The sequence below is a fragment of the Mauremys mutica genome, chromosome 4 (genome assembly GCF_020497125.1).
Source record: "Mauremys mutica isolate MM-2020 ecotype Southern chromosome 4, ASM2049712v1, whole genome shotgun sequence".
Lineage (NCBI taxonomy): Eukaryota > Metazoa > Chordata > Testudines > Geoemydidae > Mauremys > Mauremys mutica.
Window position 1 is genome coordinate 16,568,076 of NC_059075.1, and position 15,839 is coordinate 16,583,914.

Sequence of the window (15,839 nt, forward strand, 5' to 3'; positions counted from 1 at the left end):
ATAGCGTCTCCCATCCTATACGTATGGCCTGCATTCTCTGCTATCCTGCACCCAACTTACCAAGCCATCCAGATCGCTCTGTATCAGTGAGCTGTCACCCTGATTATGTACCATTCCCTCAATTTGTGTCACCTGTAAATTTTATCTATGATGGTTTTATGTTTTCTTCAGTCCATTGATGATAAGGTTAAATAGCATAGGATCAAGAACCAATCGGTGTGGGATCTAATTAGAATCCTACTCCCTTAATGATATTTCCCTGTTACATTTACATTTTGAGACCTATGAGTTATCCAGCTTTTAATCCATTTATGGATTAAAATTAAAATATGGTTAACTTAGTATCATTCTAGTTTTTTTATCAAGATGATGTATACTGTACAGAAATCTAAGCATATTATAACAACACTATAATCTTTATCAACCAAACTTGTAATCTCATTTAAAAAAAGATATCAAGTTAGTTGTACAGGATCTATTTTCCATAAATCCATGTTGATTGGCATTAGTAATTACCTTTCTTTAATTCTTTATTAATCGAGTCCCATATCAGCTGCTCCATTATTTTGCTTGGGATTGATGTCAGACTGACAGGCCTATAATTATCCAGGTCATCCTCTTTGCTCTTTTTAAATATTGGTACAACATTATCTCTCTTCCAGTCTTCTTGAACTTCCCCAGTGGTCCAAGACTTATTAAAAATCAACATTTATGGTCTAGTGAGCTCTTCAGACAGCTTCTTGGATGCAAGTTATCTGGACCTGCTGATTTTAAAAATGTCTAACTTTAGTAGCTGCTGTTTAATATCCCCCTGAGATACTAGTGGAATGGAACGAGTGTTATCATCATCATATGATATGACTACACCATCCTGCTTTTCGAAGTCCACATTCTTAGCACAAAGGGTTGTACTACTTGCCCATAAGGACACAGTGCCTTCTGATGCCTTTATAGGGCTACCAGTGGATATGGTGCCACATTCTTCACTTAAAAATCAAAGAAACTGCACTTTTAGTAGAGTACCTTCCTCTGGCATAAGGTCTGTTACAGACCTCATGCTGGTGGTGTAAGTAAGTTATAGCTGGAGGGGATCTACTTTAACTTCTTCCGAGGCTGGGCAACCCAGGAACAGGGAGACACAACTGCCCCCTGTGGCATGCACTCATACGTAGCTGGAGAACTAGGGCTGTTTTTTCTTTGTCTGATCAACTAAGCAGAGCTGGCTGGAGAATGACAATTCCATTTCATAACAACTTTCAGGCATTTGAAATTTGTTTTTGTTTTGCATTTGAACAAAACCTATTGATCATTTTTGCTAAGTGGAATTGTCTAAATATCTGTTTTCAGATGAGAGAGATCTCATTTTCAATTCAGGCTGGGATCTTTTGTGACCAGAATCCAACTGAAAGGCTTCCTATTCACAACTTCATAAATATCGATGTATCCCCGCAACATGTTTTCGCTTTGACAGAACAGCATATTTTGACACTAAAATGTTTAATCACAAATGTTCTGACTAGCTCTTCTTCTAGAGTGAGGCTATTCATTCTCCTCCTCTTTAATCACTTGATCAACCAGCAACAGGGTTGCATATTCATTAACTGGTAAAGTAGATAAGTCAGGGGTCTTTGATTGGGAACCTTCTCTGCTTGTATTTTCACTTACTGAATTTTGGTTCTCTTGTTTTGTTTGCAAGTACAGTTTTCTTTTGAGGTAGCCTTGCTGGCTTTCGTTTCCTTTTCCATTGTTCCCATTAATCCCATAGATTACATTGTCTAGCTGTTTAAAGGGTTGAGAAACTTGTCTAGCTTTGACCTAACTTTTTGTACAGTTTGGGTTTGCCCATAAGTTTCAGGATCCTCTCCTCCCTTTCATCCAGAGAGAACTACTCAGCTAGATTTCTGATCTCACAATGTGTCAGAAGGCTGTCCCTTTAATCATGGGAAATGCCAGTCTGTTCCTGGGTCTCCCTCTTTTATACTGTAGCATCATGATCTTGAGATGTAGTTGTAACAGTCTTCAGACAGAGTAGGCATTGGCAGTTCTCTGCCTTACCTTTGATCTTTGATTTTATGTAGTGAAAATCTCTTTAATATGGGTATATTGGTGCTTCTCATTATATAATGATCCTCTGTGTGTTACTGCCTACTGTACAGATATGTTGTCAGATGGGGAAAGTGTATATACAAGAAGGGAAAACTAGTACAGTAACTGGTAATTCTGTTTGTTGCAGTCTTCTGCTTCCACCTTCAAGAAAATCTTGTTCCTTTCTCTTAAGATTGTTCTCTCAAGTGATATTTTCCTTCTTATGTGGATCTTTATTACTACTTACTATTTCCTCTAGAAGTTTGTTAACTTATATAAAAGTGGACTGGCTGATTTCTTTATATAGGCCTTGAATGATTAAAAAATAATCTCCTTCCTTATATGTCTTACCACATGGTTTTGTTGTAGGACAGGAGAATAATAGTAATACAGCAAACAGAATTACTCAGTAGTAGATTCTTCCTTCTGAGGACCTGGATTAAGGAAGTGCTTTTCAGCACAAGATGAGAAAAAGGCACTTCATAAGTGAATTTTGATTTGACTGATTGAAAGAGAAGTGGATTCATATCTGTCATTCTTTGAATCAGAAACTAGCAAGCTTTCATTCATGTAAGATTGTGATCTTGTGGATCTTTTTACTTTCTTGGGTTAAATACAGTATTCTGGCTGTGATCGTCCAAATAATGAAAAGCTTCATCTTACTGATCTGGATAACAAAACATTTAATATTAAGTCTTGAAACCTTTGGAGAGAATATTTAGTTGATGGCTTCCTATAGTAATACTTTTTACTCATTTCATGACACGTCCAGGTTGACTGAATTTGCTTCCATTACCTCAGTACAAATTTGTGTATTAATCTATTTTAATTTAGACATCCTGGATGTGGTCTTTAGTCCCCACTGTAACATAAATGTTAATAGTAATGAGTCAAATAACTTCAGGTACATCTTCCTCAAACAATAGACACTGTCCTTACATAGTAATTTGCTTTTCATGCTTCCTTTGTTATTTAGGCAAGCGTCCATAGATGCTTTGAATTCTGACTGTCCAGTTCTTGGTCCTTCTGAAAAGAAGATAACCTAGGCCACTGTCAGTATACTCAATATTTCACTGGATTGTCTTATGTTGATCTTGACGAGCCTCTCTGGAAATTAACCATTGTTAAATACATTTATCTAATTTATTGGATCAAAGATTAGGCACCTTTTGTCTTAGACACTCTGGTCAGCTGTTATCTTCAAGGGGGTGTAGTGAATCTAACAACCTTGTGAATTTCAGATTACAAATATCTTTCTGTGGAGATTTTTCAAACTGTAGCATGCTATAGATTTGATGACCTGTTCAACTCACTTGTCAGTGGTAAGTAAACCACTGTTCTTGTCCACAAAAGCTGAAGTATATATGTGGACTGTTACGAACGTGGACATTCAGACATGATGTGAAAAAGAAAATAATGAAAAGAAAATTGAAGGGTGAGATGATTTCCTTTCTTCTGTGGAGGTGTCACCTTAAAACATCTGAGGTCTAAAGAATGAGAACTGATTAAGTCCACACCTTCGGAGAAGTATAGAATCTGAAATGTAGATTATATTTAACAAGACCTTCCACAGGTAGGAGGATCCCCTACAAAGGTGAAACTAAATCTTTGGAGGCCATCTAGCTACAGCAGAGTGGGCATATGTAAATACCATATCGTAAGGAATAATTCAACAGGTTGTTGATAAGGAAGAACATCTTGATAAGATGTGATCCTTGTTAAGAAAATAAGGATCAAAAGGATTAGTTCATAGTGGCTTGGCAAGCAGATCGTTTTTATCTGAACGATGCCTTTTTTGTACTGTAGAATCTATGATTTCGCTTTTTAAAAAAGTAGAGTCTGGTGTGTGTGGTTGTAAAGAGAACCTTGTAAATGTGAATTGAGTGTGATGCAGTGATGTCTAAGTCTGCAGATGCCCTGAAACAACATCTCTGAGAGAGAGATTAGGTGACTGGGACAGTGACTCTGAAGCCTAACGATAATTTAAACAGCTATTTTATGGCTGATCAAAGCATACAAACACGAACAATCATTTTGTGAAGCTCTGCACAATCTACTGTGAATGGCATCTTGTTTGGGGTCTTTGAGTGGGCAGAATTTAGGAGAATACCATTTTTTTTCCAGTTTGATCCCAGGATTTTGAAAGAGGGAGGGGGACCATATCAGTTAGATTTGGAGTATTCAGCCTTAAAGCTATCTGACAAATGGGAGCAGTACAACAAGACTATTGAAACCCACACTAGAAGCATCTTTTTTTAATGGATAATCTTTCTTCTATCACCATAAATAAAATGCTTGTAAAATAAGGGGTTGACATACAAAGCTATCATAGTTTCTAAACTTGGGGAATTTAGCTAGAATGGGGATTGGAGAAAAGGGATTTAAATATTTCCCTGTAAGGTTGTAGACCCTTACAAAAAATTGTACTAGTGCAGGAGAACCAGAAAGTGAAACACACCTGTAAATGAATTGTTTTAATTTTCTAAGTTGAGTGAAATCTAAAAATTATAAATAAATGCAAATGGTGAATGTGAAACTAGATTTTAAAAATTATTTCAGATGTAATATCACCACCTTGGATTAATAATAGAGATTAAAAAAAAATATGGCAGAGCCCTCTTAAATGATCACCACCAGAGGTCCTTAAATGACATGTCTTTTATTGATTGCTCGGTTAGCCTTGTGGGCTCTTTAATTTCATATATGTGTGTGTGTGTATACACACACACACACACACACACACACACACACACACACACACACACACACACACACACACACAAATGCCCCAGTACTTGTGAATATTTGATCATTCGAAAGTATCTGTACTGGCTTGCCGAGAGAGAGAGCAAATTTTTTATTGCTTATTCTTTCTGTGACTTTTACACTAGCATTAAAAATGTATGAGCTCTGTGAAAAAAAACGAATATAACACACAATCCACTGGATAGTGTACGTGCTTTCTGACTTCCTCTCTGAATCAATGGTAACCAAACCCTGCAAACGATTGCACTTAGGATCTTAGAGCAGAAATTCCCTGAAGTACAATTTCTACTTTGAGTTTAGTACGTGTTTTGTGTGGACAAGCTTTCTGCACCTTGAGATCAGTCATTATACCGTACGTGATGTGGGTGAAGTAAGAAGCAGGTTAGATTTGTTTCAGGTAGGTCCTAGATCTGGACGCTTTAGCTGGAGCCAGGAGTGGATGATAGAATCAGTGATAGGGCAATTTGACTGTGCACTTGGCTCTGCTGAAAACTTAACGTGACCCCCCACCCTGCAACCCTTGACTATTAGGACTTCACCATGGGAAACTGTGTCTTTATGCCTATTGGTACTTATTTACTCTGTAATTGATGTTTTTATGGAAAATTCGCTGGGGAGGAGTGTTAATTGCATTGTCTGCAATTATGTGGTCAGATGGGGACAAGGAGGAGGTATTTGAGCCTTCTGCCAAAAAGAAGAAAAAACACGGGAGAAGATGAATCTTTTAATCTGTTGGTTTGTATTTTTCTAGACTAAATGAAAGAACTGGGTGAGTCAGTGAGGCCTGGGATGGAAAAATGATATGTGGTTGGCTCTAATGGAGTAACTTTATTGACTTGTATAATAAATCCTTCTTGCAGGTCAGATTTCTAAATGATGAGGTTTAAGATTTATAATCCCAAATCAGCCAACTAAGAGGCTCAAACTACAATGTGGAAAAACCTCTTAAATCTTAGTAGTTTTTCAAAATGAACTGCAGTGCATTGAGAGAACCCAAATCAATGGAAGTGAGACCCCCTTAGAAACACTGTATAGTTTTGCTTTAGTAAAAATTGTTCTATCTTCATGGCTCACAAAAAGGAAATAAACCATACAGTGTCAAATTCTACAGGAAATGTTAGATATTGGGTATATATATATATATTTCTGTACCTTGATACGCATCAAGCCTAATCTTGATTCAGGGGACACATTTCAATTTTGGTCACTTCCTCTCTGGGGTTAAGTTGTACCATCCTTTCTCCATAGCCCTACAGATAACACTACAGTTATCTATCTGCCTGCTAGTCCTGTCTCACTGTTGGTCATATATGGAGGTTGTGTAAGAGAGAGATTCAACACATTCCACTAAATGTACTAAGTGAAAGAGTAGCCATCTACATTTGAGTGATAGATTGAATGGTCTCTTTGAAGATGACTGACAGCCTTGGAGATTCTTGTAATGGTTTTAAATTTAAAAAATAAATAAATCTAAATTAAAGTACAGAAAAATCTCCTATCACTTCCCCATCCTGAACAAGGGGATAGGACTACGTGAAAATACTTTGAAGAAAGTTCACTTCAAATTGGATGACTTCTTTTTAAATAGCTTTTGATGCAGAATGAGTATATTTATTAACAGGAGGCCTGCATCCTCATCATGCTTCCGTAAGCTTCTTTGATGTGTTTCAATAGCCCTGGTGTATACTTCGCTCTCTACTAACCAGCTTCACTTTGTATGGAGGAGGGACACTTCTGCTGCATAAAACCACTAAAACAGAGACTATTTAAATTTAAAAAAAAAAAGACAGTTTTTTCAGTATCGTGTCAGAAGTCTGAGTTTGAGTCTCTTAACTTTGACCTGTATTTATGCCTTGGGGCCACAGCGTGCTCATACAGGAACACCCACAGTCAATTTGGAACTGAAGCATAGCAGCATCCAGCCCTCTCCTAAGGCCAGAAAGGCACGACGTAATACATTATTTTATTTAACTTTTGGAATACGACTAAGTGCCTAGTCCATAAATTAAAAATCATTATAGGAATATAAACAAAGGGCTGCCCATAAATGTCTCCTCAGGGGCCTTAGAGAAGAACGGGAAAAAGATGAGCTTTACAGCGTGCATGGAAAGTCAACAAATTTGAAGTCTGGTGGATTCGGGTTGGAGATGTCTGTTCCAAAACTGAGAGCCCCTCACATAACATGCCACGCTAGCAGCTCCCCCTCATTTATATTAAGGTAGCCTCAGCTCACGCACCTTTGTTAAGCTCAACTGTGGCAGTTTAATCACTATGAGAGAGGCAGTCTTTCTGGTAACCAGGTCTCCTAATCACTGAGGGCTTTATAGGTTAAAAAACAGTATGTTGAACTGAGGATAGTAACTGAAAAATGAGGGAAGGCAAAAATCCTTAGATCACTGAGTGCCACTCCCTCCCTGGGTGGAAAAGTAGTTTTGTTTGTGCTTGTACTTCTAATTATACGACTTTACATGATTAAACAAAGCTAAAATTGCACTAACTTGCAGGTTTTGTTGTGTGAAGAGAGTGCCACTGCAGAGTTGTAGTTTAATGTAACAATGGTGTATGAATACATAAAACTTCAAGGTTTTGAGCAACAAACTGGGAATTGCCCAAGTACTCCAGCACAAAATGGGGCCTGCTGAAAAGCGTAACAGGCAACCTGTTGCAAAGTAGTGCAGTGTTTTGAATGTTTTCTGGTTTGGCTTGTGTCACAGCTTTAACTTTTCATACATCTTTTAATGAGAATTTTGCTTATCTCCGTGATCTATAAATCCGATTGCATCAAATGATTACTTTCACTTTAAAATATCTGGATGGGTTTTTTTTAACAAAAGCAATTTGCTTGATGTTTCAGAGGTGGATTTTCATCTCTGTGTAATAGAGTACTTTTTTAATGTTTGCTGTTTAAGATTTAAATAATGTTTTCTGTCTTTAATAGGTGAATGTCTATGTGCTGGGAAAAACTTTCCTTCTCCTGGCCAGAGAGCTCTGCATAAATGCTCCAGCTATAGGTATTTTTTTAAGAGTTGGCTTTCAGTACTTGAGTTTACTTTACCATAGTTTCACAATTGCTCTTAGAAGGTAAAAAATTTGCACAGTACAGTATTAAAGGGGCACTTGAAAATGAAATTCAGAGTAGTCTAGGGATAAAATTTGACAGTAACTGAGAGGTAGAAGTCATCTTAAAATAGAGAACACAATAGTGGGACTGCTGTTGAATGCATGTAAGCTTGACACTGTTTTCTTTTCCAGTTAAATATGTCATTCTCTACCTCTTGGTATATGAATAGTGTAAACCTTAATGGGAGTATGGACTGACTTGAGAGAGAGAGAGAGATGCTTATCTACAAGCTTGTACAGACCTGTCATATTTCAGTTCAACCAAATAAGATACAATGTTAGGTTAAGTATTTGCTAATTTACTGTGTGTTCAGCACCTGAAGCTGCTGATGTCTGCACTTGAAATACAAGAGGATGTATGGAAAATCAGGAGCTTTATTTTGAGAGAATGTTAGTAATCAGTTTGCTTAAACTTTAAAAAAAAAAAAAGTGGCGGTTGAAATAACCACAGGTTATGTTGTATGAAAACAGGTTAACATATATTAAAATCTGCTTTTAGTAGTAGCTGCTCCAGACAGCAGTGTATTATGCATGTTACATTTCAGTACTTTGTCAAGCCCGGCAGACTGTGAGCCACAGAAAACCTTGCTAACTCCAGTTAAAAGGATTGGTTCATAAGGGCATCACGTGACTGTCACCCGCCTCTTTATTCTAGTATTTGTTCTGTATTTCTTCAAACTCTTAACAGCTTTTAATCTGCATTGACGGACTGAGAGATTTTGTCATCAACGAACAGGCAACTTCAGTCTGCTTATGGGTAGCCATTGAGGAGCACTTGAGAACATTGCTCTCCCTGGAAACTAAGCATCACCTGTCCAATTATTGAGTCCAGGTATCATGTGACAATACACAGCTATCAGCCAAGTCACAGGGCCAATTCACTCTGCATATCTTAATACTTGATGAAAAGAATATTCTCCTTCTGATTTTTGCAGTGGAAATCCAGCACCCTCAGTATTTTCACTGCAGTTACAAAAGACAGAACAGGAAGTCCTGTATTATAGTTTGTATTTGAATTGAATTGTCTTACAGTGGCCAGTAAATACTTGTCTGGAAAACAAGCAAGCTTTTAAACTAAATATTACTGGTACTTTTTACACCAGGGGAAAAAAAAATCTCTAATCCCTGTTTTGTAATTTTTCCAAGGTCACTGCTAAAAGGATGAGAAAAGGGTGTACTGCTTATAGTACACAGTAAAATATTTTCAACTGCCCTAATCTCTAATGATAGAAAAAGCGACTTCAGTCATTTTTGTAGTCTGTAGCTTCAAATGTGCTCAACAGGTGTAAATAAGTGATAAAGTACTTTTGAGGGATTATTTCACCCGTCAGCTGTATGAAAAAAGCAAAGAGGGTGCTCTGGGTGTGCAGCCTGTTTAGATGGCTTCCTCCCTCAGCAGGAATTTTAAATGTACTATTTAAGATTATTTTTACCAGACTCTCTCAAGCTAGCGCCTGAATTTGGGCAGTTTAATTATTGATATATTTCAGTTCTTTGCTCCTTCAGTGGATTTTTGTAGATTTTTTTAAATATATAGAGATATATAAAAAACCCACAAATTTAAGCTGCATTTAAATGTGGCTTAGTACTGTAACTTTTACCAAATCTATATAAAACTGAGTCATAAAGTTCTTACTTTATACATTGGTTTCTAATTATCTTAGTCCACACAGAGTTTCTGTACCAATTTAACAAATCTGTTTTTAACTGTGTGTAGACAAGGGCCTAAACATTAGGCCAGTCTGTTGCAACTTACTTGAAAATGGGACAGATGTCAATTTAATCTAAAGCTTCCCTAATGCCACAAAGAGCAAATGCAGTAGCTGTAGAGAACTTAATCTGAATGAAAGCTTGTAAGATTTCAAATACAAGCTTAGGATATGTTTTAAAATCAGCTTTACAGTCGCTCAAACCTTTCTGCTTTGTCACGGAAGTTTAAGAAAACGGTGCTGCCTTATACATTACCTCAGAGAAGGGAAGAAACTGTATAGTCTGCCTGTTTGTGGAGAGCTTTAGTTACCTTGCAAAGCAATCTCTGTATTTGTGCTGATAGTTATGCCTTTTATAGACTAACACAGTAGTCTGAATGTTCTGTTTATCATTTTCTTAGGAGTCCCACCACTAAACTGTACTACAGATATATTAACATGGACACTAGCCATAAAAATCAGCAATGATCAAGTACACAGGTTTTAGGGCAAGTAAAAATGTTTTATATTTCACAGATTCATAAACTGCTCTAGTTTAGAACATCCTGCTTGAGTCAGCTGCAGTCTGCAAGTTAGTTATCTATATACAAAATAAATGCACAATACGTGCAGAATTTAACATTTTTCTGCATGTTGCAGTTTTAATTAAGTCAAATATCTTATGAATAAATAAAATAAGATTAAATTCAAGAGCATTCCTTCACTTATTTTGATAGCCTGATGTAGTAGATAAGTAAGTAGTGTAACATTCCACACTGCTGTAGAGGTTTGTAGTAATCAAAACATCCTTTAGTGTGAATAGCAGTACTGGAATACAATCAAAGTGAAATGCATCATGCATAGAAAATGAGTTCAGGTATTTGTCCTCCTTGTACTCCAGTTCCATTGGTACTATCTGAGGAGCACTGGAATTGGAATGTTACTTTTCCACATTGTACTTCAGTCATTCCCTCTTGCCCAAAATAACTAAGTTCATTGCCATCAAGAATGGCACTTACGTTGTAAAATGTGTCTTGCTCAACCTGCACGGGGTGTTCAAACCACACAGAGAAAGTAGTACTGGATCCATCAGAGGTAAACTTTGTCAGATTTTGAGCAAGAACAATTCCTAGACGCTTAAGTTCAATTTTGACGCTGTATTCAGCTTTACCACAGCTTGACCCATACAAGCCTAGTCCGGCTATGAATATCCTTTTATCTACAGCAAATTGGATACTGTCACAGCGACCTCTGTACCTCCATTGGTTACTACGATATGCAGAGGATTGAAATCGATGGCATCTTTGAGGTACAAGTCCTTTTCTTTTTGTCAGTGGAAATTCTAGCTTGGGTTTATTTGCAGCTGTATACCATAAGAATATATTATGCGTTTCCTCAAGGGTAAGGATGTCAGATTGAGCAGCTCCATTGGCAAACTCCTCCAAAGTCATAGTTGGAATCCGCACCAAATATAAAGCTTTTCCTAATACATTCCTCTTGTTCCTTGGTGTAATTGGTAGCCCTTGTCTTTTGCATTCAGCCTCTGCCCAATTAAGAACAGCCTCAAAAACTACCACCTCCTTAGTGTTTAGTGCTTCCCTGGTTACAATGATCTCCAATGTTTGTTGATCAATTTCACAGAAGCCTTCTGACTTCAATGCCATTTCTGCTTGAGCATCAATTACTTCCCAGCAGCGCTGTGTCAGTTCTGGCTCCTCAAAGAGTCTGCTCTGAGACAGCAGAACACAAGCATTTTTAGCCTCTAAACTAGTCTCCAGAAAATTGACACAAGCCTTTGCTAAGGCTGGGACGATATACTTCTTGGCAGCATACAGAGTAGCAAGCACTGTGTCAGCTTCCAGGTCAATTTCATCACTATACATATACCTAAACAGAATAAAAAACAAGTATTTTTAAAAGCGACATAAGCTCTGAGAGATTAAGCTACCATTGTCATAACTGACAAGTAGCAATTTGACATTATTCAACATTTGTCAGCACATTTAATAAAGCGTAATAGCTGCATGCTCCTAGGTGCCATTTAAAAGATTTTAAAGATGTTTATAAACCACTTTTAGTCTCTCCACAGGATGTGCAGACTTGTAATGACCACTTACTTTAATAAGATTAGAAAAGCTGCAGGTTCCACATCTGGTATATGGATTTCAGATCTGACCTCTGCAAGATCACCATAAAACATAGCATAGAAGACAGAGCTACCAACTGCCAAAACATACTGTTAAAAACAAAACAAAACACAAGTATGTCTTTAGTATGTAGGTGTAGTAATTAAATATATTAGCTGATAGAAGAGTTACTGGGGGAAACTTAAAAGCTTCAGTTCAAACAGAAATCCCTTAAACTGTCCCATTATAATTATTTCTTTACTTTGGAGATAAGACAAAATATCATAATTAGACAAGTGTAACTCCACTACCCTAGAAGGCTTTAAAAAAAAAAATCAGCTGCACAAACCTTATGGGCAGGAACTTTTTTTGATGCCCCCAAGGGGCCTACGATAAAATGTACATCAGCCATAAGTTCGTTATTGAACATCAATGCGTTCCTGAAAGTAACAGGAAAGGAGAAACCAAATTAGATTTGCCAAGTTTATCACCTGATGCCACAATGCAACCTAATGCTACATAAATTGAGTCCTGGTTTTAGTACGGGTCTACTCCATCCCCTTGCTACAGCTGGTGCAGTGGGACACAGCAGGACACTTTCTTTCACTGTGGAGTAGGTGAAGTTGAGGGCAGAATGTGGCCAATATGCAGATGCAATACTTGAACTCCCCGGACGTTAGGCTGCAGGGGGCCTGTGACTGCCACAAGTCGCTGTTTTTTTGGCTTGGGGAGCCATACTTTGTCCTCCCACCCAATCTGGGGTGGCAGGGCTGCTCATTGCTAGACAACCCATGTCACAGAAGGGGGCTGGCCATGGGACTGGCTCCTGCCCTGTAGTTCTCCTGGGGGCGAGGGGGCAAGGGCTGCCCAAGTTCTGGGCACTCTGGCCGGACTGGCTCTTACCTCTCCCGCAGGGTGGGGTGGAAGGACTGCCAGTTGGAGCTCTCCAAATTGTTGTTGTTCAGGTTTTGCAGTTGCGGTGGTGGCGGCGGCTGGGCACTCTGCTGAAGCTGAAAGGCGTTTTTCTTGGTATTGGCAGCGACCGTGGCAGCAGCAGCAGCGTTATGACTGTTTGCAATATTGGTGTTAGCGCTGGCAGGGTAAAGCTCTGCAGCCATCTTCTTCTTCAGGGACAGGGGCACTATTTCATAGCATGCTGGCACCTTGCCGTTTGACCTCACGCTCTTTTTGGACTTCTTTAAGGTCTCTGGAAGCAGAAGAAAGAAAGTCAAACACTTCATGATCCTGCCATTGAGGCAGCCAGGGGGCAGTGGCATGAGCAAGAGGACAGCTATTCTAAAGTCAAGTCCCACTACCTGGATACTTATGATTGTAAACTGCAGCTTTTGCTCAAAAGCTCCGAGCACCTTTTCTAGGGAGCAGAATGGTGCCGTAGCGAACGAGTGCCAGTGCTCACCTTTGCTTGAAGGTCCCAGCCTCAAGACCACAGGCAGGATTGCAAAGGAAGACCCCAGAGGGATACAGGCAAAGAGTTTCCCCAAAAGGAGGAGCAGCAGAGTCAATCCACAAAGCCGTCAAGAGTTAAAGCCCAGGGCGCGCTGAGCTGCTGCCAACCATTGGATCCTCTCTGAAAGGCGACTCGGATCCTTCTTCCGGGCAAGGGTGAAACATCTGCAGAGAGACCAGCAAGTTCCCAGCCCCGGTATTTAACCAAGGGCCGAACAAACCCTGCCTGCGGTCCCCAGTCCACGCCGTGTAATTCCTCCGCACGGGAGGGGAGGCGGCCGCTGTAAATCCCGCCGCGCTGCCCGCGGAACGAAACTTTCCCCGAGTCAGTCCTGCTCTGAGCCGAGGCCCCCGGGGTCCGCGCCCCGCGCAGCCACCGTGCGCCCGAAAGGCCAGGGCCGCTCGGCGCGTCTCCCCGGCGATGAGCGGGCGCTGCCCCCGGGGCCGCCTCCCTGCCGGGTTGTGGTGCTGCAGCGGGGCCGGGCGCCCGTGTCCTCCCGCGCGTGTGTGTGTCTGTGTGTGTGTGTCGGCTTCCCTCCGCCTCCTGCCTCAAATAGCCAGCCGCGGCCCCGCGCGTCACGCCCGCCGGCTCCAATGGGGAGCGGCGGGGCCCGGGCTCCCTCCCTTCCCAGACAATATGTCATTCTTCGCCGCTCCCGCCTACCCACCGGCCCCCCCCCGCTCTCCCCCCAGCCGCTTGGGAAAATTACAGGGAGCCAAACTCCACCGCCCAGGAAAGGCTGCAATGGAGACAAACGTACCGATGCCCCAAATTCACCCCCAGAGGCCGGGGGAGGGGTTGGGGGGAGCCTCACACTAGCAACCCCCCGCCCCCGGTGCAATGGGGACCCACCCCGCCAACTTCCCCCCAGCCCCACGGGAGATCCGCAGTCTGCGTTCAACTTCCCCGAGAGAGCCCCCAGCTGCAGCGTCTTCCCCGGCGCGTTCCCCCTCCCGAGAGCGGCGCTCAGCTTGGCTCGACTCGGGCTCTGATGCTGAGCCAAGGTGAATCAGGAAGGCAGTAAACAGATGGGGGCAGAGCTGGCGATCGGAGCGACTTTTCTTCCTGAAAGCCTCCCTCCTCCCCCCAAGCCCGTGCACCTAGAGCCTGCGAGGCTGGTGTTTTCTTCCCGATCCCGGGCATTACTTGCAGCATACGAACAAGGCTGACATGTTGCAGAGTGGGAGCCCTAGCAGGCAAAGCAGAAATGCCACGCAGAGGCACAGCCAGCACTGCAGTTTGGGACTTAGCTGCTGCCCAGCAGCGGGGGAGCTCTGCAGAGACCCAGCCTGCCCCAGACCACCCAAAAAGTCGGAGTCACTGTACCTGCTGCCCTCACCAGGCGTCCCTCCGCCCACACCGAGCTGGGAAAGTTTGCACCGCAGGCTGCTCCGTGGAGTCAGAAGCCATGATTATGGAAATGGTTGGGAAGATGGGAGGGGGCTGGGTCTGATGAGATCCTGTTTCTGTGCAGCCAGTCGTTCCCAGCCGGACCGAGCGAGGGCGCCCCAAGGCCTTCTGCAGCCACCTTTCGCGCAAAGCTGCTTGCTGTCAGGCCCTTTCTCCCTCCAGGGTTTGAACTTTTCGGAGCAGCAAGAGCACAGACAAAACTAAGGTGCCCCGCTGGTAAAAGCAGTGAGGGATAGTCAGGATGCAAGTCAGCACTGCAGCAGACACTTGGGCTACATTCCGAGTGCGTGGAAGCTGGAGTATCCTGTACACATACAGACAGTGTAAGCGGGGGGTTGTAGCAGGAAAGGCAACTGTTGGGCTTTATCTTAAACCCCAAACCTGTTGGTTGTTTCCCCAGCGACAGCCCCACCCATCATCCTTCTGCACCTGGGGTATTACACTCCTGCTCCTGGGGAGTCTCTGTTTACCTGTGTGTAACTTGCACCATTATTGCCATCACCTCTGAGTTTGATTTCTAGCGCTTTGCTGGATTATTGTTTTGCCGTATTTTCTGTGGGGTTTTTTTAGGGGGTGATAGAGGAGCAGTCATTTCTGAACAAGGCCTATTATTAACCTCCTTAAGCTCAGTGTATTACAGTAACTGTTCACACACCGCACATTTATGCCCTGTCTGTTTTATATGATCCAGCTATTCTTGCTTTCTTGCTCGTAATGATGATTTTGAAATTTTGTGGCCACCTCGTTTTTCACCCAGACATTTGTTATCTATTTTGATGGGTACTATTGAAAGCAGAGGTGTCACGACAAAGGTAGGATAGGAAGGAAGGATACGGGAAACTTTCTAAAGAGTATGAAGTTCATTCTGAGTGCACATTGAGTAGTAGCATAAATAAACATAACTACTAGCTTTCACCCTGATCCTGCAAGCTGTTCGGCTCAGAATGGCCCTTGCAAATGCATGGAATTTCCCTGAAGTCAATAGGGCTCTGTATGGGAGCAGAGTTCTGCCAGCCTGGAGCAGTCTGCAGTATCTACGCATTTATTTAGAATGAGTGAAAGAACCGCAGTATTCTGCTTTTAACTTAACTTTTAAAAAATGTCTCAGCTTGTTTGCATCCAGTTAAGCAGTTGGTTTTACATTCATCCTAGACCTACATTTAATTCTTATACTCT

The 15,839-nt window shown here is 41.4% G+C and overlaps 2 protein-coding genes across 7 annotated transcripts in view; one reads left to right on the forward strand and one right to left on the reverse strand.

The window, feature by feature from the left end:
• Window positions 1–15,839, forward strand: part of BRF1 (BRF1 RNA polymerase III transcription initiation factor subunit) — a 239,089-nt gene that overhangs the window by 97,327 nt on the left and 125,923 nt on the right. For all 4 annotated transcript variants that reach the window (XM_045013916.1, XM_045013914.1, XM_045013915.1 and 1 more), the window contains one exon: window positions 7,790–7,862. In XM_045013916.1, the coding sequence (XP_044869851.1) occupies window positions 7,790–7,862 (73 nt within the window). The remainder of the gene's footprint in view (window positions 1–7,789; window positions 7,863–15,839) is intronic.
• BTBD6 (BTB domain containing 6) lies at window positions 10,162–14,950 on the reverse strand. Of its 3 annotated transcripts, XM_045013920.1 has the most exons (6): window positions 14,580–14,950; window positions 13,203–13,417; window positions 12,689–12,992; window positions 12,135–12,225; window positions 11,777–11,895; window positions 10,162–11,546 (listed from the first exon to the last, which is right to left on the reverse strand). In XM_045013920.1, exons 3-6 carry the CDS (start codon window positions 12,901–12,903, stop codon window positions 10,514–10,516), a joined length of 1,458 nt encoding a protein of 485 aa, XP_044869855.1. In that variant the 5' UTR covers window positions 12,904–12,992; window positions 13,203–13,417; window positions 14,580–14,950; the 3' UTR covers window positions 10,162–10,513. The 3 variants fall into 3 exon arrangements, with proteins under 3 accessions (XP_044869855.1, XP_044869854.1, XP_044869853.1); XM_045013919.1 differs by lacking the exon at window positions 14,580–14,950 and having other exon boundaries at window positions 13,203–13,885; XM_045013918.1 differs by lacking the exons at window positions 13,203–13,417; window positions 14,580–14,950 and having other exon boundaries at window positions 12,689–13,196.

Bases quoted from the DNA above. Each gene is read 5' to 3' on its own strand.
- BTBD6 (XM_045013918.1), bottom strand. From the start codon at position 13,062: ATGCCACTGCCCCCTGGCTGCCTCAATGGCAGGATCATGAAGTGTTTG. The intron at 12,226-12,688 runs GTAAGAGCCAGT...TGTTACTTTCAG, and splicing joins CACCCCACCCTGCGGGAGAG to GAACGCATTGATGTTCAATA. The intron at 11,547-11,776 runs GTAAGTGGTCAT...TATTCTGTTTAG, and splicing joins GCTTTTCTAATCTTATTAAA to GTATATGTATAGTGATGAAA.